Source organism: Lissotriton helveticus, chromosome 2_1 (assembly GCF_964261635.1).
Source record: "Lissotriton helveticus chromosome 2_1, aLisHel1.1, whole genome shotgun sequence".
NCBI classification, from domain to species: Eukaryota; Metazoa; Chordata; class Amphibia; order Caudata; family Salamandridae; genus Lissotriton; species Lissotriton helveticus.
In genome coordinates, this window is record NC_136059.1 from 478,971,626 (window position 1) to 478,996,543 (window position 24,918).

At 43.6% G+C, this 24,918-nt stretch overlaps 1 protein-coding gene across 2 annotated transcripts in view; it reads right to left on the reverse strand.

The window, feature by feature from the left end:
• The window catches only part of DEPDC1B (DEP domain containing 1B), a 330,019-nt gene that overhangs the window by 196,869 nt on the left and 108,232 nt on the right, over positions 1-24,918 (reverse strand). For both annotated transcript variants that reach the window (XM_078675128.1, XM_078675129.1), the window contains one exon: positions 10,325-10,452. In XM_078675128.1, coding sequence (XP_078531254.1) covers positions 10,325-10,452 — 128 coding nt within the window. The remainder of the gene's footprint in view (positions 1-10,324; positions 10,453-24,918) is intronic.

Below are 24,918 nucleotides of genomic sequence, written 5' to 3' on the forward strand. Positions count from 1 at the left end.
TATCATCTACATAACCTTTTGCTCCCATGACCTAAATTCAAGAAACCCTGGGCATACAACAAGCTACATCCTCTTCTCACACATCAAGGAGAGGATGTAGCCTTACCGTTAGAGCGGTCAACCGCGAAGCTGGGGAACGGGGTTCGAGTCTCGGCCATGACACTCAAAATCCTGTGATTATGGGCAAATGACTTAATCTTCCGTGCCTAACAAAAATGAATGTGTCCATCTGTAACGAAACTGGTGCTCCTGTAAAGCGCTCTGATATCTTAAAAAATAAGAAGGACAGTTGTCCAATGTCAAAGACTTATTCTCTGGACTAGAGAGAAGCATGGTTGTTCTAATCAAAGAATTATCTTTGAAAACCATGTACAGCAAAGATACTAAACCACTTACCTTGCTTTTGCGCTACAGAAGGAACTTCTCGTTCATCAATGATAACAGAAGTGTTTTAATGAAGTCACTCACTAAAAGCAATTGCAACGTGTATTACAAATCAATATTTGGTGCAAAATGAACTGTCCACTATACTTCCATTACAGTAGCACTGACAGTATGAGTGAGTATGTGTTAGTATCTGTATGAATAAGTGTGTGTGTATATAACTGTATAGGTGAGTAAGTGGCTGTGTGATTGAATTGGGTGAATGAGTAGGTAGGTCTGTGACAAGCTCTATGGGTGACAGTGTATGAGTGGCTCTATCGGTGTATGAGTGATAGATCAGTGGCTGTATCAGTGAGTTGGTGTACGAGTAGCTGTATGAGTGGATGTGTGCGTGTGTGTGTGTGTAGACCTATGAATCAGTGAGATGGTGTGTAAGTACTAGTATGGGTGTCAATAGTTTTGAATGGCAGTCTGGAAGTTGGAGTGGATGTATGAGAGGTTTCATTGGGGTGTGAGTGGGTGTGTCAGATTCTGTGGATGATGTCATCAGTGATGTCACTGACCATGTCATGAGTAAAGTAATATGTGAGGTCATTAGCAGTGCATTGCTGAGGTGTAGGTTATAGTTAGTTCCGCGAACTAGAACTGCTTAATTTCTCTGGCTTTGTACGAGTGAAACTCAAACCCAACTATAACGTCTCTATAACCTTTGGTTCTTTCAATGAATTTCTATGGATTTTTAAAAGTCTATTTCCTAACTATAAGGTCCCTGTAACCTTTGGTTTTTTCAGTGACTTTCTAAGATTTTTCAAATTCTATGTTCCAGCTAGATCGTTAATGTAACCTATGATTTAAAAACATTAAAAAAAATTAAGGTTTTATAGTTGTACTTTCTATCTAAAATGGCTTTATAAGGTGTATTTTTATAAGCTTGTACTTTCTTTAGTGGATTAATAAGCAGTTTTTTTCTTTCAATTTTTTGTATTTGCAACAATGTCGCGCTACCTGCGGTGACGTTGCTAAAGGTGCACGTCTTGAGGCAACCTTAAACAAAATATGACTTAATCTTCCCTGTCTACTCGTGTGAATTTCACATGAGAGAGCGGACATTTAGGCAGAGCGTCAGGGGGGCAACCCTTCTCACACAGTCACCGCAAGCGAAGCCTATAAACCATTGCACATGCTCCACATCTAGCAAGAAGCGCAGTTGAAAACCGGGACCATGTTCTCAGAAACGGAACGCCGCACAGCGGCAAAAGACATGTTCAAACAGCGCGATAGACGTGAGAGGTCCAATGAAGATGTGCCAGTAATAGATCCACAAAAAGTGAAGATAAAAGAGATGATGGTGAAGCTGGAACGGCTGCACGAACGCGAGACACGCAAATGGTGGGAAGCCACAAGCCTCACCAGCTATGTTGAGGAGAAGAGAGTACCGCGGGGGTTAAGGATGCATACCGTACCATCATACGAGAACCCTGACCCCCAGCTGCTCACGGATTGGGTACTACACACAGCTGCGTACACGGAAGGGACTCTGAAGATACTAATCAAGTATGCTTGGAGTGATCGTGAGAAGGCGTTGGAGGAAATAAAAAACTTGGAAGATAAAATTGAGGAGGAGTCAGACAAAGAGTAAGTGCTTAAGCTTAAGACTGATATGAAAGTACGCCTCACCAAATACGAACAAAAAATACGTATGAGGAAACAAGAGAAATACGAAAGAGATCAGGATGACTATCAGCAGGGACGCATTCTAACATATGCAAAGAAATATGATGCATCGCGTCAAGCACTACAATCTAGAACCACCTCAACACCCGAAATCCCCACGTCTGAATCCGATATGACGGAGAACGAATCGGGGGATGAGCAACAGAACACAAGGGTGCCACCCACAACACGGCAGAAATCACGATCAACTGAGCCAAGCGACAGCGGGAAGACCCCTTTTCACCAGGAATACGATGTCATCAAGGGTACCTGGCTAAGAGGCGGCAAGACAAAACCACCAGACATGGCAGAACAATCACAGAAAACAAAAAAACGAGGCGGACAAGGAGAGGAGGCGGCGGCAAACGACGTCGGCAAGGGGAGAGGCAGAGTCAAGCCCAACAACTGGGGCAATCGGACACGAGGCAACAAGAAGTGAGTCAGACAGCAGAAACCACCAGCCAAAATCTAACGGTGGTTAACCTGACTGAAAGAATTCTAACTGATACTGAAATCAATTTACTCAGCCTCGGACTTACCTTCTGCCCCAGTACTCCACTCGAGTATACCCAAACGAGAATAGACCTCTTCAGGTTTACACGCAAGCTGAAGTTGCACAAATACTTCAAACTACGGCCCCACTTGAAAGAAAGAGGAGGGATAGGAATCAGAGTAACAGCAACGGATGCCCTTGTGGGAAGAGAAATTGAAGCTCTTGAAACCCTTGAGGAGCTGCGTGAAGAAGATCGTACACAGGATCCATCTGGATCCTTGAATAGAGGACAAAGAGCTCTCGCTTTGGGTATCGAACAAGATCGTGAAGATAGTGGATATAAACCCCAATCAATATTTATCCCACAGATGCCCTGGGATGCGATTGACGCCTTTTCTGAGGCCATGACACAAGATCTCATGCAGTACAGGAAAGCAAACCATCCTATAAAGTATAACAACATCACAGAGCAACAAAAAAATGGCCCTACAAAATCTCATGAAGGATGAAAAAATCATTATTAAACCTTCGGATAAAGGGGGTAACATTGTAATCCTCACCAGAGAATACTATAGACTTGAAGCACTACGCCAACTTTCTGATACCAAGTTTTACGTCAAATGCACCAACGATGTATACTTGGAAAGCATCCGGAGTTATGACAAACTGATAGGGAAATGGCATAACTGTAACATGCTGAGCAAAGATGAATTTCTCTTTCTCCGGACAACCCAACCCCTCACACCAACCTTCTACCATCTGCCAAAGCTACATAAGGACAGTTTACTTCCTCCGGGCCGTCCAATTGTCTCATCGATTTGCAGTCTCACTGAAAATATGTCCCGGTTTATAGATAAGTTCCTATTTCCCTTGGTACTAACACTGCCCTCATATGTACGGGACACCAAGGATTTCCTGAACTTAATAAGGAATGTGAATTGGGACAATGACTGCCTATTGATTGTACTTGACATCACAAGTTTATACACTGTCATTGACCATCGACAGGGCCTTGAGGCTATCCAGCACTTTTTGAACTTAAGACAATTGAGGTTTACTACCCATAACATCATGATTCTTGAGTTCATTGACTTCTGCCTGAACAATAATATATTTCTATTCGAGGATCAATTGTTTAGACAGGTGTCTGGGACAGCGATGGGTACCTGCTTCGCTCCCAGCTACGCGAACCTTTTCGTCGGCTGGTGGGAGGAGCAGGTGCCCAGGAGCTGCATGGTGGATGGAGTGGAAGGAAAGACGGAGGGCTGGTTCAGGTACATTGACGACCTGTTTATTGTTTGGCGGGGTTCTTCAGTAACAGCACAAGCCTTTATCAATCAATTGAATGAGAATGCCTACAATGTACACTTTTCGGGGACGGTAAGTCCGGCATCAGCTGAATACCTAGACCTGAAAGTGTTCTCACAAGACCAGCAGATCCACACAGCTCTACACAGAAAAACAACCGCTGGCAATTCCACTCTTTTTGCCAGCAGCAGCCACCCTCCTCAACTAATCAAGAGCATTCCGTACGGAGAGCTACTCCGGCTCCGTAGGAATTGTTCAAGATTGGAAGACTTTGATGAGGCAGCCAATGAGTGTGTGAAGAGATTTAAGGCCAGAGGGTATGGAGAGTCTATCCTGAAAAAGACCTTGAAGAAAGTAAGGGCTATTCCCAGATATTCCCTAATCACCACTAAACCTGCCATCGAGAAAGTTAAGGATGGTAAAGGAAAGTCTAGACTTATAACCCCCTTTTCGGCTGGAGCGAATGATCTCAGATCAATGCTGCGTAAAAACTGGCACATTCTCAAAACTGATAGTACCATCAAAGACGACCTACCAATTCACCCACTTATAACATTTAACAAAACCAGATCTTTAAGAGACTATCTGGTGACCAGCCACTTAGAGAAACCACTCCCTAAAAGTAATACCTTAAAATCTATGAGTGGTTTTTTCCCTTGTGGAAAATGTAAAGCGTGCGCTGGGAGCAAAAGAGTTCTCTCAGTGGAGAATCAAGATACGGGTAAGAAACTGTACATAAAACAGTTTATCACTTGTAGCACTCCCCTAGCAGTGTATTGCTTGGTCTGCCCATGTGGCCTCCGCTACATAGGGAGCACTATTAATATGCTAAAGCTGCGGATCTTAGAACACCTAAGAGCTATTGATAAGGCCGACCAAGCATACCCGGTTGCCCGGCATTTTGCCGAAAAACACAACAGGGACCGCAACCAGCTCCAATATTTTGGCCTTGACACCATTAAAACTAACGCTAGAGGGGGTGACTGCCTGCGACGTCTACGCAGGCTTGAGTCGCGCTATATCATAGATCTCTCCACGAAGTGGCCAAAAGGGATGAATAGTGGGGAAGAAATGGTCTTTCATTTAGGCAAACAGTAACATTGCTGTCTACAGATCTATATGTATTCTGCCTTCGCTGAAGTTTTGTGGATCATTGTATATATTACTGTATATATCACTGTATATAATATTGCGTGTGTGTGTGTATATATATTCTATGTCGTTGTATAGTCACAGGGGAGGTTAATTAAGATGAATCGATAAATTTCCTCTCCAGCACTTATACTTATAGACTTAACCAACGCAGAGAATCAGTTTTCTGTATACACCCACATCGCTCAAAACAAGTGGTAATTTAATAGGTTCAAAGGGCTCTTTGATTCCTACGTTATATTTTAAACTAACATTAACTAGATTATTATTGACCACTGGCACATCTTCATAGTTCCCCCCTTTTTTTGGTACCTCACACTCTTTGCACTATGTATGACATGTTCACGTTTAATTAATTTCAGTATAGATAATTCTGTACAAAAGGTTGTATATAGTGTCACCTCCCGTTATTTTAGAGGACCATTGCCGATCCCAAGGCTATATCAAATAGTGTACAAAATATCATTTGAAATATACAAGATACCTCCCATGCGTGCATATTCACCTATCTATAGGTATGAGTACGTTAAGAATACTTATTATGAGCATTTCGATAATATGTATATATTTCACCATTACAAGATGGCGCGTGTTGGGAGATTTAAAGTCCTCTGTCGATGTCGACTGAGAGGTGTAACAAAGTCCTCTGTCGATGTCGACTGAGAGGTGTAACCTTTGTACTATGTCACCTATATTAAATGAACCGGTTTTACGTGTGTAAACACACACACTGACGAAGGCCAAGTGCTGAAACGCGTCTGTGGCGAGCTTGTAGTTAATAAACTACTGTGTGATTGAAGGTACCCCCCGAGTGCTGTCATCTCTTTCCTGGGATTTTTGGGATTGTGACGAGCGCAATATATATATATATATATATATATATATATATATATATATATATATATATATATATATATATATATATATATATATATATATATATATATATATATATATATATATATATATATATATATATAAATAAATAAAACAGATTTTACTTAATAGTAGACACTAGTTGTTTAGTAATGTAGAGTTTATATTGGAGTTTGTGTGATGTGTTGTAAAAAATACAATGCAATGTGGTGTTTAATATATTCGCGGTGACTGTAGACAGCGGCATCGTCGGTAGTCGCAAAGTACGCATGTTTTTTTTTTAAACTCGGGACGCACACTTATTTGAATACATATTTGACAAAAATACTCTTTAAACCTAACTTTTGGAAGAATATTTTCAATTAAAAGCAATTTACTTGGTGTTTTGCGTGATCGCGGCGATGCCGGAAATCACGATGACGTCGGTAACACATATTTATACATATTACATTGTATGATCCACATATGGAATATATAGTGGTGATGGAGTACACTTTACAGACGAAGGAAAGAGGGTGCTTCTAGGCAACCTGAAACTTTGTATACAATCTTATATGTAGCTATCATATACACACTGTCAACTCAAAGGCTTTTGTCAGAGTCACCCCACAGCCCAAAATGTGGTTCATTTTCTTGTTAACTGATATTTTTGGGGAATTTCGTGGCAACATCACGAAATCGCAAAACAACTGCAAACATTCAACGACCACCACCACATTCAAAGATTATAACTTAAAAATACCATTCTAACTATTACAATACATTTCTTACTAACTTAAAAAAATGTGTTTGCACACTACTTACCGTTTTCGCGGTGACGCGGAGAGTAATGCCTTTGGTCACCGCGATGATTGCGCCTTTTTTAAGAGGTGTAAAACACATATGCACACATTTTACAGTATTTGAGACACTAGGGGCTTATTTCTGCACTGTTTAAAGTCGTATTTTTGTAGGGAGTTTGTATAAAAACAATCATTTAAACCAATTTTACGATTTTGCAGTGATGCCGGGCTTTGCAATATTTGTAGCCGCAATCACTGCAAATACGTCGTGAAATAACAAAACAAAGGCAGACATTCAATAGCCACCACCACATTAAAAACTTATTAGAACTGCAAAATGGATTATAACCAACAGATTAAACACATTACTACCTACATGATTGTATAATAGCATGTACAACACCCTTAATATCTCTATAACACAGTGCATAACTTTTTCAGTGTCATCTATAACTGCATGCATCTCGGTATCAGTAAGTTTCTCATTCAATGTACATGAATTTGAGTAAATCTGTAAGATTGTGCATCAGTCTGTCAATGCTTCTGCAATGAACTGCGGGACTGTTTCAGTGAATCTATAAGTGGGTACATCATGGTCGCAAAGGGTTTGTGATTGGTTGCGCAAGTCTCTCACTCAATCTGGGAGTAGGTGTATGAATGCCTTTGTGCATTTGTGAGTAAGTATATGACTGTCTGACTAGATCTGGGAGTAGATACATGAGTGTATAAGGGGGTGTCTGAATGGGTGAGTGGGTGGGTGCATGAATGTCGGAGTATCTGTGAGTGAATGCATATTTCCCTCAGTGGGTCTATGACAGGCAGTAGGAGTATCTGAGTGGTTCTGTCAATGGGTGCATGGGCCTGCGAGTGCAACTGTGCGTGGGTACATGTATGAGTGTATAACTAACTGGATGCATAAGTCTCTGAGTGGATCTATGAGTGGCTATGTGAGTGACTGTATAGGTGTGATACTGTCGGAGTGGATCTTTGAGTGGGTGTATTAGGGTCTCAATGGTTCTGCGAGTGAGAGCATAAGTGAGTAGGTGAGTGAATGGGTGCGTGCATGAGTGTCCGAGTGGGTTTCTGCCTGGGAGGGTGAGTGTCTAGGCGGGTCTGTGAGTGAAAGCATACGCCTTGACTGTGTAAGAGGGTATTTACCTACACAAACTCTGGCAGTCTCACAATGTTTTGCAAAATAACACGCAGGACTCCATTCCAGTGGCCCTTCCTGAATCACTTCATTAGTCACCCCATAAACTGCCGGCGGGCATCATTTATTCAAATTATTCCCTAGACTGTTGACACTGAAGGACATTGTGAGAGTGTTTGCATGGATAATTACCCTTTCACATGCTGTGGGAGGACACTGTTTGATGGCAAAGGATGTTAAGGTGAGACACTGAATACATCTTTAATAACGGAACAGTAGTACATTATCCTGGTCACAGTTGTGAATATTTTATATTTAGGCTCAACACAATCAATTTTTTCGAGGCAAGATGATTGAATGTAATTATGCGATGTTTAGGCAGCAGGAAATATCATTTTAAGGAGGACTGTGGAAGGACACAAAGTGGATGTGTACTTACATCCATATTGAATTCTGGGCACTGTGGTCCATGTATTTACACTGAATGAGGAGTCCACATGGAGTCCTTTCTTACTGTTTATGAACTGTGTATTTAAGTGGAGGAACGGACCACTCCTGATTTGCATATGATTAAGAACCGGATAGATGTCGAAACACGTCATGCCAAATTAACTCTCTGCCAAATAAAATAACTGAATATACAACCGCATGGTGGGCTTGTTTTCACCCCGGATGCAGGAGTGTGGGTTTGTGGATATAAAGCGGTGATGTCCACTCACAAGCCCGGATCGATAGATATACACACACACATTAGATATTCATACTGCCCTTTTCTTGTACAAAAAGACTCCTTCACAAGACTTTAAGAAGCTAGCAACAATTTTAATTTCTAAAATTCAGACGATATAACCACCCAAAAGACCCACCTCAAGGTCCAGCTGTCCAGTGCCAGCCGTTTTGCTGCTGGAACCTTAAAAAATGTCTATCATTAGCATGTGCAATTACTCCCAGCCACTGGGGGCCCCCCCCACACAATATAAGATGTGGGTGATGGGACCGTTTCTAAAAAAGATACACTTCATAGTTCACTGGTGGACCTCACGGTCCTCTCTTTACTAGGTAAAAGTACTGTAGAAAGCGGCTTGTCAGCTAGCGCTCGTTCTATCAGGAGAAACGAAGACCACGCTGGTGGATGAGATAAGAAACATACTTGCTGGATGAGATGAGAAACATACTTGAAGGAGACACGGGAATGGTGGCCATATAGGATTTATACATTTTACACAGTAGACCAAAATATCCCCATAATGAAGGTTGAGGATCTTGGGGGAAGGAAGGGAAGAAGAGGAGGAGGATTCTACGAGAGGTATTGGAATGTGATAACCATTCCAGGAAGCAAGGAAATCAATCTTTAACATCACCATCTTTCAAGTCTTACTGTATAGTAAGGGGTACCAAATATTCACGGATGGCAATATGTCATGTGTACGGCAAACCACTAGCGCAGTTGTCATTCTAAGAATGCTCTGTTTGGCTTAAGTAGAAGACACAAAGTTGATAGCGTTACTTGATGAGAATGCCCCACAGTCTCTGCCAACTATCAGGAATGTCTTAATGCCACTCAGCAGTGGATGAGCTGAAAATTCTTGAAACCGAACGGCAACAAGATCAACCTGCTTCTCATAGGTAAAAAAATAAATGAATAATTAAATAAAAGAGCTGTCGAGATTCCTTCAGGCCCTCTACTTTCAGGCCTGTGCCCGTTCCATCAGCCAGGGTCAAATACTTGGATATTTGCACTTTCAGATGCTGAGTTTTCCATTGTTTAATCAACATTTTATTTATGAAAATGTAAACCAACAATGGTGGAGAGGTAAGCCATAGAAGAATCCCTAGATTACTAGACGCAACAGTCGTTTGTGAACTGTATATGCATCAACCTTGTATGTGCCCAGGTGCACACTTAATACCCAGCAGTTCGACAAGATCTGCAAAACTCGACAATTTCCTTTCACTTGTCCCTCAAAAGAAAATGTACTTTTTTTAAATTAATTAAACTTTCCAAAGAAATCGTAATGTAATGTCGCCACAAGTTGTACTTGTGTAACATGTGAGCTTCCTTCATGGCTTGAGGGATATTCATTTTCTAACATAATATTCTGCAAACGATGCAAGAAGTCATTTTTAATGGAATACAAACTTTCACACAAAGACAATAGAAAATTAATAATAATTCCTTTAAACGGATTTGTAAAAGTGTTAAGAAAGACAAAATGCCTCAATTTTTAGTCTCTGTGCCTTTGCCCCTCTCATTCCTTAGATGTACACTACTTCTACACTTTTGGATCATGCTAAGATCAAACAAATTTATAAATAAATGTATTGTTCTGCATCTAGACATCTTATTGCAGTTACAAATCTTAGAAAGGTTATTAAAACTCGAACAAACTATTACTAACGCATATCAGAGGGGTCATCCTGGTGTACATGAGCTGCTCAAAACAATGATAAATACGATCCACATACTGCGTCAAGGTCATGGTCTTCCATATTTCTTCCACATTAGATTCTGTCAAGGTTTTGCGGTGTATAAGCTTGCAAGCTGGCACTTCTCCAATGGCAATGCTGTGACGTTTATACCACATCTCAGAATTCTATGGGACAGGTAAAACAAGTATTTTGAGAAAAGTGTGACAAGAAAAATAACTGAATATAAATCATTCTTTAACAGGGTGGTGCCAAAATCAAACAAATGTGGGCTGCATTAGGGATTTCAGCCCATGCAATAATAAATATGAAATTAAACCATGTAATCCAGGTTTCTAAAAAATAAAATAAAGGCCCAGATGTCATTTTCAAGTTCTGTTTGTGGGTTAAACTGGTTGCCAGTCATTGTCAGGTCATGGTCTGAATTCGAGACTAAATCAACCATTTAAAACAAAGCTTTAAGTAACTCAATATGACCCATCTCTCTCATAGATTAACATATACGCAAAGCAATTGTGTGATCCAACTTACCCAATTCTCAAGAAGATGAAAGCATAATTGTCCCTTCGTAGAATATATTACTATAGTACATTCACACATCTAGTTACAAACATTCAGTGTACATGAGTATATCACTATAAAACGTGTTGCATACCACCCCACCTTTCACTCTAATCAGGAACGTATAGTACGTAGTGTTTGTGCACTTGTCAACAGCATTGCAAGCTCACAAATAAAAATCAAACAAATCAGAGTCTAGTGTTTCTGGGAAACCACTTTTGGGGGCACTGTTACGGGCTCATTTGTTTTGAATAAGGGTATGTCTTAAACTAACTGTGCTATTAAATACAAAAATTTCCATTCTGGGACACAGGCAAAATGGGCAAGGAACCACTTCCATATTTGTGGTTGTGTCTAATTTTCTTAAATATCCTGGAAGTGTTAGTGACAATCAGATTTTTCTGCCGAAATATTTCAACCCTTAACACTGAACTGAGCCATGAAGGGGGTCTACATAAGGACTGGATTAGGCTTTCTTAAATGATCTGTTTCTTTAGCAAAAAAAGTTAGCCTCGCTTTCACAACTAGAAACTGCTAACATTGATAAGCTTCTTGATGAAGACACTGCACATGGGTTCTTAATCAACTTTGTAGTCGAACCCCACCCCCACACCTCCCCACACCTGAACAGGCAGAATTCAACCGGGGTGAAGTCTGTCGGGAAAAGAGATAGCTTCCAACAGGAGCGCATAGCTTTGCAAGACATGCTAGTGTGGATTAACTCAAGAAAGACTTGCCACAGTACTATAGAGAAACATTAATCTAGGACTGAAAATGTTCTTGCTGGTTTAGATAACTGGCCATACTGCGTTTCATCAAAGTCACCCTAATAGAGAAAAAATAATTAGTTATCTTCTTGCAAAGAAGGTACACCAGCATTGGTATACTGGTGCCATTTGACTATTCTCCCCTCGGCTCTACGTTAGGCTGTGAATCCTCTAATAAAAATCAAGTTGGAACATGTCATGCCTATAAACAAGAACCACTCAAGAGTTATTTTTCATTGCCACTAATGTATACCCACCTGTCCAGCTGTAATAATGTCACACTTCACATTTTTTAATTCTGGAAACATCTGGAGTGATATACAGCACACAACAAACAATAGAAAACAAATCGTTGAAAAGGCTGGGCAGGATGTGTGTGAATCTAAGATGCTGATGCATGAGAACAACCCCTCCCTCCATTTGTTTCCAGCACTAGATCATTAATTGATTCTACTACTATCAAGTAGAATGTCACGCAGTAAGCGTGTACCTTGGATAAATGCAGAGGTGCTTCATCTCTGAAACAGATTCTTCAGCATTGCTGTTCACAGAACAGCTTTGGCATTCATGTCAGTAGTCTTGCAGTAATGCGCACAAGTCTGTTAGAACCTCAACCTGGCCACTTCGCATATCATGACAAGCAGCATAATGACCATGCATTCTCCAAAAAGTTGTCCATCGTGTAGGAGTAGATTGTGCTTGATGAATTCTACTGGTGATAACGCCTACCCATGAAAACACTGCCCAAAAGTCAATAACAGCTGAGGTGTAGACCAGGATGTCTAAGGTCTGTCAATGCAGCACCCCATATCCCTCTTAAAATCGAAGGTTTACAGCACTCACTCAGCTAACAATGGCTAAGTAAAATACTACCTGAAGACATTACCTTAGTGTTGAACATCAGGTGCCCAATGGGAGCCCTTGTTGGAATCAACTTAGTGTACAGTTGCCCACCATCCTGGCACAGGTGACTTCAGACTGAGATCAGAGTCAACCAAAGGTTCAAAGTAAAACTTACTTAAGAAGGCTCTTTTTAAGTAGACATAAGCACTAGATCTAACTGCAGTATCGGGGGCAATGCTGAAGGCCACAGTAATACTAACGTAACAACGCAGAGTTTGCTTCATTGAAAGTGCTTGCCAGGCCCTCTCAGAGAAGATGTTACAGATTAAAGGAGCCGTTTCAGGAGTTAGACGTAGGTGGTAGTTTTACTTCAAAGGAGACACCCTCTTGGATTCATTTTGATGTGGGACACCTGCCTCAAATCATTAATCCCTTAAGTTACTTTAGAGAGAGAGTGCACTCTTTGAAGGATTAATTAATAGCAGCACTTAACATTATGGGTGACACACTAAACTCATTACTTAATTAGGAAGCGGTTATATAGAGTAAAACGTTTTCCTCAAGGGTGACATCTTTAAAAATAGAGGAGAGGAGAGCGAGAGATGGGTGTTGCAAATCCTGAGATGGCATTTGTACAACTTGGTTGAAATATCCGTTTATGATCAAATGATAAGGCAGATGGTGGCTCTATTAAAAATGGGAGTAATCTGACAGATCAAGGATTGCTTCTTCGTTTGGCTGCTTGTATATCAAAAATTCCACCGACAACTACCACTGCTCTTGGTTAGCAATCTGCAAAACAATGATGGCATTTTCCAGCACAGTTACAGTTGTCAATTCTTGCTTCTGAAATCCAATTAACTGGAAAAAATCTAGTAACATAATAGATATTACAGAAAGTGAGGATAAAGAGGAAGGATTGACAAAATGTATTATTGTAAGAATGTTCCCACAGAGTATTCAAACAAAAATATGTTCAGAAATGGAGATTTGTATATTTGGCGAGGTTGAGGGGTTGGCCCACTCCTTTCTCAAGATCAACCTCTCATACTGATAACTTGTCCTTAAAGCAAAAGGGTAGAACAAAGGAGAGTGAGCAAACAGGTAATTCTTCCTTACACGAGAATGGTGTTTCAGTCTCCCTATATACTGGTGAAATTAAGAGGAAAATGGTAAACGGACTGATCGATTTGGCAGGAACTATTGCATCAAAAGAATATTGGCCCTATGGAAATTGTTGTTGAAGGGAGACCCAGACAATACAACCTCATGAAACAGACACAAAAGTGGGCAGAAGGGTAAGAACTAAAAGAAACTGAAGTCTATTTAGAGATAAGCAGGAAATATTCATGCGATATTGAAAGCCGCTGTAATTGGCTTGGGTTTCAACAGTTGTATTGATAGATCCGCTGCTGAAATGTGCAAATTATCAAAAGGGAAGATATCTGGAAAGTCTGTGGATAAGCCAGCAAATACACAAAAAAATAAGTAGGAGTACAACGAGAAGGATCAATATACACCGGTGGTTTATAACGAGTGGCTAAAAACCCATTTTACTTCTAAACAATATTTTTTATAAATATTCATATGCATTTTTAGCTACTCAAGTATAGAAGGGGTACCACTTACGAGGATAAGTTTCATAAGAAAATATTTATTTCATGTCTACTGTATTTCCTCTTCAGTGTATGTGCTGCTTGTTTTTTAAATCAAAGACTATATGTTTTTCGGAAACAGAATCCTTAGCATTTTAAAAATAATTTTAGTCAGTAGCAAATTCTATCTAGTTCAAGACCCAGGATGTGGGAATTTGCACATTGCCAGTTTAGGGCAAAGCATTTTGAATTAGGGATATTTCGGAACTCGCACAGTTAAAAAAAATCTACGCAAGATTCTGCTGAGTTGAGCCAACTGCCGTAAAAATATGCACATCGCGCTGCTCACTCTGCAATTTTTAGCGCAAGTAGTGCGAGCAGTGCCGAAAAATAAGCCTTAACTGCACCATTCGGTGCACCATTAGAGTTGAACTTACTGCTGTTCAAGTAGAAAATCAACTCGCGAAGCAGCCCTCTGAACACGACCACCTGCGTTAGAAAATCGCGCTAGTGGGTGACAAATTCCACTGACGCTCGAATTTCTGGTGCCTCGCAGGAAACCAATTCCTCCACACGGCGCTTGGCAGGATTTGGCCAGAACTCAGCCTTACATTACAACAATGCAGAGTCACCAAATTCATCAAGGGGAATAAAACATTGCGTCAATAACACGTGTCTCTAATGGAACATTAGAAGCATCCTTGTGGGTGTTGTGGGGCCCTAGGCCCACATAGTGAAATAAGTGCGACACAGACACCAGTAGTTTAGTTAGTTAATGAACCAAGAGCACGTGCGCTCCGCCCTATTTATTAACTGTGTCACGTGGTTCGTGACATCAGTGGTGGGTGTGTGTTAAGTGTAGCATTACACTTTTAACAACTAGACTGTGTCTGCTAGGACACAACATTCCTCCCAAAATTTGATAAAAATAAGTAAAGACAAAAGTCCGACTCTGTGGGAGGAAATACACAAATATACAATAATTACACATTTACATTGAGTCTCTTCAGCTGCTTGCTTGAGAATGACGGTGGAAATTGCTGCTGAAACTTTATTTCTTCTTGGCTTGACGTCTTGGTTCTCGGCGGGCGTGCTCTTCTTTACTTGCGCCGTGGAAGTGTGTTGGTCAGTCCACTGAGATCTTGCTTTTGAGTATAACGTCAAACAGGATGACCAGATGTTAGACTTGAAGGATGTTGTCTTCTGCTGGTCCGTCGGTTTCTTCACTGTATGCAGCTTGGCTTTACTTTACAAAGGATGGAGTGTTCGAAGGACATTCTTCTCACTAGGACGCCCCTCTCTCGGGTGTTCTACTGCCACGAGATGTCCCGGAGGCCCTTTTCATCAGGTTTCCACTGGGCCGGGTATTATTCCACAGCGTTGCTCTAACTCCACAGTCTGCGTGTGAATGCAGGAGACGATGGTGGTACTACCTCGCAAAGTCCGTAGCTCCACCTGAAGGGTAGTTGTTAACTCTTGCCTTTGCGCACAAGTTCCTCATCTTCCTGGGACGTGCAGGTTAGACGGCGATGGATTCATCTCTCGTGTCGGGACCCTCTGCCACCGGTGTCCCAGAGGCCTTTGCCCCTTGGATCTCCACAGGCTGGTGTAGAGTGGTCAGTTCTCCTTATTCAGGCCATCTGAGCTCCCTCTGCTTCCGCTCGATCCCAAAGGTGGGTGTTGCCAATGGTCCGGCCTGTACTCTCCTGCAGTCCACGGGTCGTCGTGGTCTTGTGAATAGGTTCCTGTTCTGTTCTTGGTGTTATCAGTGTTCTCCTGGACGTGCGGGTCACTGTACACGATGTTGTGGTGTGTCACCTCTTCTACTTCTTGTAGGTGTGTGGACTTGTTACACCTCTCTTCACCTTTTCCAGATGTTGCTGATGGCGTCGTGCCACATGATTTCTTACTTCAGTTCTTTTCTTCATGGCATCATGCCACTCTTCTCCCTTCTTTTCGCGACACGGTGCGGTCACCTTTCTTCATTTGTCTTGCTGACCAGGCTTCTTCAAGCAGCGTGCACTCCTGCCTGTTTCCGTCTGGTCTTGTCCTGTCTTTAGGACACTGTCTTCTCTCCACTCTTCGGTGACTGGACTGGCCATTACGATCTTCTTTCTTGCTTCCTATTGCTTCTAGTTATTGTTGGTGTTGCGTCCGTCTCTCCAGTTCTTCTGATCTCTCAGTTCACGGACATCTTCTGGCAGGACATATTCATCCTGACTTGGCAGAATTTCTTGGGCGCCCCTCTGGCTTGTCGGATCATCCTTTTCTTCTTGGGCGATCTTGTTTGTTACCAGATGGGGTGGACAGCTTCCTCTTAGTGAGTCTTCTCGCTATCCGCGATCATTGTGATCGCCATGTGCTTCTGCTGCAGTACTTTTTGCGTTGGCGCAGTTTCTCCTGCGCTCTTCGTGTGCTCTGCTTTTTCCCGGAAGGTTAACTTCACCTCTCCATGGACCTTCTCCGGTGGGTGCACTTCACACAGCGCGTTTCCGGTGAGGTTCTTTAGCTTCTTGGGGCATCGACCGTGCTTGGTTACTTCGCCTCCTTTTGGCTGCGGGGTAACTTTGCGTTACTCTTCCGTTGCACGTCAGCGTGCATTGCAGTGGCAAGTTCTTGCTTCACTTGGTACCGTCGTGATACATCTTCAGTGTAGCTTTGTTCCTTGCGGTTCATTTGATTCTTTGGCGTCGTCTTTCTTCCACGTACGCATCGCACTTTTCTTCTTCACACTTGGGTACTTGCCTTGCACGTCTTCTGGTGCTTTGGGTGTTGCTTCCTTACTTTCAGGCGCTGTCCTGTACTGTCCGCGTCCGGGGTACACTTGCGCTCTTCCATCGGTTGCCTTTGGATTTTGCTGCTTGCAGTAGACAGTTCTGACTCTCCCTCGATGTCCAGCGTGAGGTTGTTGTCTCTCCTGCTTTTGCGATGTACACCTGTGGCCACAGGCGTCACTTCTGCAGTGTTGATGGGTCTCAGTCTTCGTCCGCGTCGCTGCAGGCTTGTTCTTCCTATAGGCTGTCCCTTGTGCTTGTTTGGTTCTTGTGGCTTCTTTTTGGGTGCACTGCTCACCAAAGTCCACTAGATGGCAGTGATGGCTGAATTCCCTTCGGCAGTTGCTTGCCTCATCTTGGTGCCTCTCCTTCCCATGTTGTTTGGGCTTGCAGAACTTGCTGTTGCAGCTAATAGGACCAGCTGTCCATAGGGTGTGCATGAGAGGAGAGGGCAGGAGGCACTGCTGACCAGGAGGTAAGTTCTATTTCTTTTCCTTGTGCTGCAGGCTCTCATGGTCTTTTGTGGGACGGCGCTCTGTAGGCCTCTGCAGCTCAGCTCACGCTGCAGGCCTTTCACTGGTTTGCCAGGGGACCCAGGAGGTGGGGCACATTTCTCCTGCAGCGCCGGCCATAGCATGATTGTGTGATCGCCTGCATCAGCTCCTGACAGGGCGGGGGCATTCACAGGCGATCACCGTCAGACACTGCTTCTCCTTTGGTGCGGCGAGTGTCCCTTCACTTGGGCTGCCGACACTGCTTCTGCCAGCTGCAGGCCAGACGCTGGTTCTTCTGTCGCTCTCCCTCATGCGGGTAGGCTCCGCTTTACTTTCAAGGACCGGCAGCTCTCCCATGCCATCTCTTCACCCCGCCGCCGCACTTCACTCACTCTGCGCGGCGGGGGACGCTGGAAGCAGGCCGCGGGTGGGCTCCGCGAGTCGTACTTTATTACGGGCCTGTTTTTTTGGGGTTTTTTTTGGATTCTCCTTTCACCCTCGCTGCGGCCGCCTCTCATTACTCATGCGGCGAGGGACGGCAGACGCTGGTGGCAGGCCGCAGGTGGGCTCCGCTGGCCATGCTGTAATCAGTGCTCGTAGGGGGTCGCCTCAGGCAGGCCGCGGGTGAGCTCCGCTGGCGCTGCTGTATGTAAAGTTTGTTTTCCGGGCACCATGGCCATGCGGGTAAGGCTCCGCTGTCGGCCTATAGCGCCCAGCAGCACTCAACACGCTGCGGGCGTTTTTCTTCACCCCGCCGCCGCACTTCTCACACGCTGCGCGGCGGGAACGCTGCAGGCAGGCCGCGGGTGGGCTCCGCTGGCGCTGCTTTTAATTAAAGTTTATTTTCGGCTGAGTCACGCCCGGCGGGGCGCCTGACCATGCGGGTGGGCTCCGCTTATGTGCAGTCATTGGGGGGGATCGCTCCTGGCATACGCGACCCCCCCGGGGCCATTCTCTGTCCCCGGGCTCACCTCCGGCCTACGGGCCTATCTTCTCCTGCGGCCGTGGCGAGTGGGCTCCGCCCGGTCAGCTTTCTGTACACGCCTTCCTCAGCACGGCAGCAGTCGACGGGGCCGGAGAGGTGCGGGGACAGCTCCCGATCACCTCCTCCTCGACGATTAGGCCCGGGGCAAGGCTCACACCCCTCGGGCCTCTCGGCGGCCGGCGCCACCTCGGCAGGGGGTGCCATTCACACAGGCAGCATTCTCCCCCTTTTCAGCAGTGGCTGCGTCGCGTGGGTTTAGAACCACTCCTCGTCGCCAAATGTTGTGTTGTGGGGCCCTAGGCCCACATAGTGAAATAAGTGCGACACAGACACCAGTAGTTTAGTTAGGTAATGAACCAAGAGCACGTGCGCTCCGCCCTATTTATTAACTGTGTCACGTGGTTCGTGACATCAGTGGTGGGTGTGTGTTAAGTGTAGCATTACACTTTTAACAACTAGACTGTGTCTGCTAGGACACAACAGTGGGCACATTGTGTTTCCTCAGTGTCAAAGTGAGGATTCCAAACACCGTTTTGTTTCCAAGTTGTTTATTTCATATACTTTGCGTTACTTTTCGTTTCTTACATATTACCATTTCATGGTTGTTCATATGTTTATACAAACGACAAAGATTGTTTTTGAATCCAATGCATTTTGAGCGTAATTTAATCGCCCTTCATCAGGGAACAACACTAAAAAACAAGCAGGTACAAAAAAACATGTTGAACAAATGTCATATGAATGTGTGCTGATGTTAATATCAAAACTCCAGTGAGATTGCGACCCCTCGATCCCCATGGTTCGTACCAAAAACGAAACCAATGTGTCTAGTGTGATCTTGTGCGAAACACAGTGTGCCCACAAGAATGCTTCTAATGTTCCATTAGAGACACGTGTTATTGATATATTTTGGCTTCCAGGGACGCCGGACGCCTCTTGTGGAGCACATATAATGTATTAAATTCGTCCTAAAAAATCACAGCTGTACACCTGCCTCAAATCTTCAGAATAAAACATTGCGCTCATCCCTAGTTCGAATACGAACAATCAGCTTCTGACAAACACGAACTGCTTATGGATTTATAGAAAATTATAATCATTTGCACACTTAAAGAGGCAGTGTTCAAACCACTCCGTGATCTGCACATGCCCTTCCAGGAACTTACAGAATCCAAGCCCTCACACTTCTTGTACTGCAAAGGTGGCATGCCTGCCTTTTTCAGCGGACTGTGATTTTTTCCACAAGCAGAGTACTTTTTCATAATGAGCACCTGGTCATCAAGCTTTTAAGAATCACTTTCTTTGTTACAATTGAATCAAAAAGCCTTCTTAATGATCTCCAGGTTTGTCAGTACCAAGCGCAAATGCTATGCTGTATCTGAGAGGCCAGTATCAATCCAGATACTACCTTCGTCTCATCACTTCTGCTGAGATTTATAAATACAACTTAGATCTTTTACCGGTATGCAGTTGCTCTCACACTACAAATGCAGTTGACAGGGGAAAATAGATGTGTTGCGTTCATATAGTGTGTACTTGTTGGTGTATCTTTTGCTGATTATTGCGGAGATACAAATCATAGAAAAGGCTTGGGGAGGGAGTCATCGACTTCCAGCTGTGATTCAAGGGGTGTGCAGATGTCAAAAACTACTGATTGAGGAAAACGAGAACGTAAATAACAATGGAGGGTACAGAATTTACTGCAGTTCATTCCCATTAAGTGACTTGATAGCAAAATAATCATAAACTTGCTGTGTAGAGAAGGTATGAAGCATGAAATTGCATTTTTTTAAACTCTCATACACCTGATTCACTTGCACGGTGTGTAAGCGCAATAATAAAGACTGACTACTCCAAGGGACGATATGGAAATATGAATAAATCAGGTGTTGGACTGTGACTATGAACTCTGTGCTTGACCCAAAGGTATACCCGTTTTTGCGTAAACTGAATGATTGTAATATACAGGGCCTTAACAGAGTGGAGGATGTTACCAATACTAGGCATCTGATATGAACACTGCTGCAGGACTCTCAAGGGAGCTTGACGTATTATCAGGAATTGATGCAAATACATCTTCTGAGATTGACAAAGATGGATTTATTTCGGCTATGGAAGGCCCACGGCAAGAATCAGAGGTAACTTTTAATTATAACTGGGCAACTATACTTTGAATCTATAAGAGTATATTTCAGGGATGTGAGCTGCTGTTAAAGAGTGAAGGCAGTTAAATTAATCAGCATTCTGATAAAAATGTCTGCCTTCCTTTGCAATATTAATCTTACCCCTACTTAGCATTGTCAATGCCTCCTCACTCAAGGAGTCTTCCCAGAAGTTCTCTCATGACTGGCTAGATACTCCCACCCCTGAAGAAATCTACAGTAGACAGTAGTGATCTCAACAACTACAGGCCATCACTCACCTACCACTCAATGGCAAGATCACTGAAAACACAGTTAATGTTCAACTCTCAGGTCACATCAATGCAAACTATCTCATGTGTGACTATCTGCCTGGCTTCAGATCACGCTGCAGCACTAAGACCGTCACCGTGCACATCGTAGATGATGCCCGCTGTACCATAGATGAAGATGACCCTCTACCTTCGGATATTGCCTCTCTGCTGCCTTCGACTTTGTCGACCACCCCACCCTCATATGCGTGCTTGAGCGGAGAATGGGACAAACATGCAATGTTCTTCACTGGTTCTTAGCCTACCTTTCCAACTGACACCAGTTTGTTCACATGGGAACCTCCTGGGCACACATCCCCATCATATGTGGAGTGCCCCAGGTTTCCATACTGTCTCCTGTCATCTTCAACCTTTACATGTAGCCACTAGGTGCTCTACTCACATATAACAGCATCAAGATTCACCAATAGTCTGAAAATACACAAATATACTTGAATATCTCCTCTGCATCAAACATACAACGCCTCAAAGATTACGTGCACATCTTGCTTGTCGAACGCCTACCCGAAGCTTAACCCATCCAAGACAGAATTCTTATTTGCCAAGAACAGCAAACAATATACAATATACACACCTGGCACAATGACTTAAACCTTGACAGGTTTGAACCCCAACTCTCACTGAATGCCAAATCACTTGGATTAGCCATGGACACAAACCTCTCCTTCAAAGAACAAATTGCCAAAAAATACAAAGACTGCAGCAAGTTTCATCCAGGGCCTGAAGAATTATGATCACGTCATCCCCAAGTTGATGGAACCCCATTGGCTCCCCTTGCCAGTATGCACCATCTTCAAAACTAGCTGCATCGTTTGTTTACAAAGCTATCACAACTAGCACCCCCACTTATCTCACAGACAAGCCCACCGTATCTGATGGGTCTCTGCACACCCTCAGCCACTACACCAAGAGACTGCAGGCCTAAAAAACAAAAAACAAGATAACTGGTCTTTTTCATCTATGTAGCCAGGATGCAGGACACGCACTATCTGAGCACAAGAGATGACAACTGGAGAGGGGCAGGTGTGGCCACCAATGGAAATTTGGGATAAACTGATACGCCTTTGTAGGTACTAGAATGGGGAGTATTTTTTACCAAAATGTTGATCTCAACGTAGCCCAGTCTGTTGATTTGACTGCTGATAGTAGAGTAGAATGAATCAGTAAGGCTGATGGACAGCTCTCATCATGCAAGATTACTGGTTTGTCAAAAATAGCAACTGAAATTGTGACTTGTACTGATCTTCATCCGTTTAGTCTGATCTGTATTCTAGAACCATGGATGACACGTTTCCACATACAACAATACCTAGCCAGTTCATCCCCCAGGAGGAGTTCAAGTGGAGGCTTTTTAAAAAGAGTTTCTTTAAGTATTGGGATTGGCAACTCTCTGACTCTAGCGGATACATTTACTGTGAAATATTATGTTGGTGAGTTATACTCTAATTTTAGGGCATGTCTAACTTCTAAATGTTGATGCATGAAAAGATTATAATTAGGGATTTTGTAAGTCAAATTTGGAAACTAATGGAAAAACATGGGGATACGTTTTGGATTTTAATGGTTGATTCAATAGTAATTTGATTGGCAAATTAAGGATGAATATTCGTGCTCTAATTAAAAGTTGGTGAGAAGGGAGAGGAGTTACCAGGCCGAAGAAGTGTAAAAGAGGCCAGCTAGAGGTCAACAATGTTTATGCTGCTCTCTACAGAAGTCTCAATGTCAGATTCGGCATAGATAAATCTCCACAACCAACCAGTTTAAAGCAAGGGGACCCTACTCGTTATATGCTTTACTTGCCATATATGCCTTATTTTACTGTTGAATCTGTTCATTGTAAAGTGCTCCATCTGCATTATGTCCTCTATATTCTACTATTTGTTTATCGTGTCTAGTTCGCGCTATGTGATCTGAGAAGCTCATTGTTCATCACATATGCATAACCGCCATTTTTGCCTTAGCTTACTGTTTTCTTTCGTACCAGCTTACTACCACGGACTTGATATCCCTTTATTATGATGTGCACTACTTTAGTCATATATACTATATCTACCATATATGCTATATTTAAATATTGATTGTGTGCATTGTGTGTTGATCCATCTTCTTCAAGTCTTCTATATTCTATTGTCTATTGATTTTGTTTTTTTCGCGCTAGATATTTTGATGTGCTCCATCTTCCTCTTATATGTTGTTTATTTTTCATCAACATAGTACTATCAGAGTTGATCCTACATTAATTGTCGACTGATTACTCCACACCCCCTTACCGGTGCTGTCTTTGTTTTCTCCCCTCTTTCCACACTCTCTCCCTACTCTCCCTACCATGCCTCCCCTCACTTATCCCCCTTCTACCTCATCCTCACCCATCTCGAAACTAGGCCCCAACTCCTGGTCTATCCTATACCCTCCCCATCTCTCCAAACATGGGAAAAAAACTTTAAACACAAACTTCTATGTCTCCACCCCGAAATCTTATTTGCTGACCACCACAATACCCTTAACTCCTCTATTGTCACCAACCTCATCTTCTTCTCCAAGCGCCCTTCGAGGTGGAAAAGCCTTTTCCTACGACACCTCCTTATCACTGTCTTCCGCAAGATTCCTCATGGTTTCAAACTATCCACCACTCCTTCCTCTTTCTTGGGTCAAGTAGACATCTCCATCTTCAAATCTGGAATCATCCTCATCCAAGCGTCAGAAAATCACCTCCTCATCTTTGAACTTCACTTTAATGCCCTATCCCAACTCCTCTCACAGCCCTCGAACCTTTCCCTCTCACCCCCCCCAACCACTTGACACTGCACCTCTCTTCTCTTCCCCCGCCCCCACTTCTCTTCCCCCTGACACACCCCAACTCCTGGCTCCTTCACAAAATCATGGTATCTCTCTCCCCCTACAGCTTCTCCCAAAGATACGCTCTACGCCCCCTATCTACGATATCAATTCCCAAATACTTCTGACTACCCCAGCCCTCAACTTCATCGCTATCTCCAACACCCAATCCACCCCTGCACCCCCTTCCACCTGCACAAAAACGCCTGATCGCCAACCTCTACTGACTACCCCAACCCCTAACTTCACAACTATCTCCTACACTCAACCCACCCGTGTACCCACTTCCACCTGCCCAGATTCGCCCACTCCCACACACAACTCTACCGCCCCCGTCCAGCCTCAATTGGCCTCCCTGGCATCCGTCCCTACCTCTATCCTTTACTCAGACTCCATACCACCTAACGTCCCTGCCTCGATCACCCCTCAGTCCATTAGCCAACGCTCCTCCATTCCCCTTTCGCCCTCTAATTCCCACTTCTCCTCACTCTCTGATGCACTCGCTCCCCTTCCACCTCTCCAAATGTCCCTCATCCCCCACTCATTTTCACCCACACCTGCCCCTCTGACCACTCCTTCTTTCACTCCCTCTGTCTCACATATATCCCATACACCCCATAATACTCCGGATACACTAGCCCTTACTGTCTCCCCACCCCACCCTCCACCCACTACTTATTCCCCTCCCTCACCGACCCCCTATGCCCCCCTTCTCCCCAAAAATGATCACATCACACAGCAGACTTCAATTCCCCCCCCAGGCTATCCTTCCCTTCCGCTCATCAATCTACGTCCCCATGATTACGCTAACCCCTCTTGCCTCCCCAATTCCATCGATCCTCTCCACTCCTCGCTGCTCACACAATCACTCCTTAATGTTGAACTTCTCCTGATGTCCCTTGTCACTGATCTAAACTCTCTAAGAACTGATATCTCACTCCTCACTAAAGCCCACCCCTCTAACCAGACTCACACTTTAGTCCTGTCGCTATTCGCTACCCCCTTATCATCACACACCAACTCCTCTACTCTTAATCCCCCCAAGAACGGTCCTCCTTGCACTTATGCTGTTACCACCTCCAACACATCTCCTTGCGATAGCACTAACACAAACACTCCACCATGCCCTACCCGCCCTCGTAACCTCAATACCTCATCCATTCCCACTGAACTCACCAAAAACGCCCATGCCTTCAGTGCCAACACTCCCCCCCCCCTCCACCTAATGACACTCGCCCTCAATCCGAGGAATTCAACTCCCTTACTAGCTTTTTTGCATCTCCCACTGACTCTTACCCTCGTACTC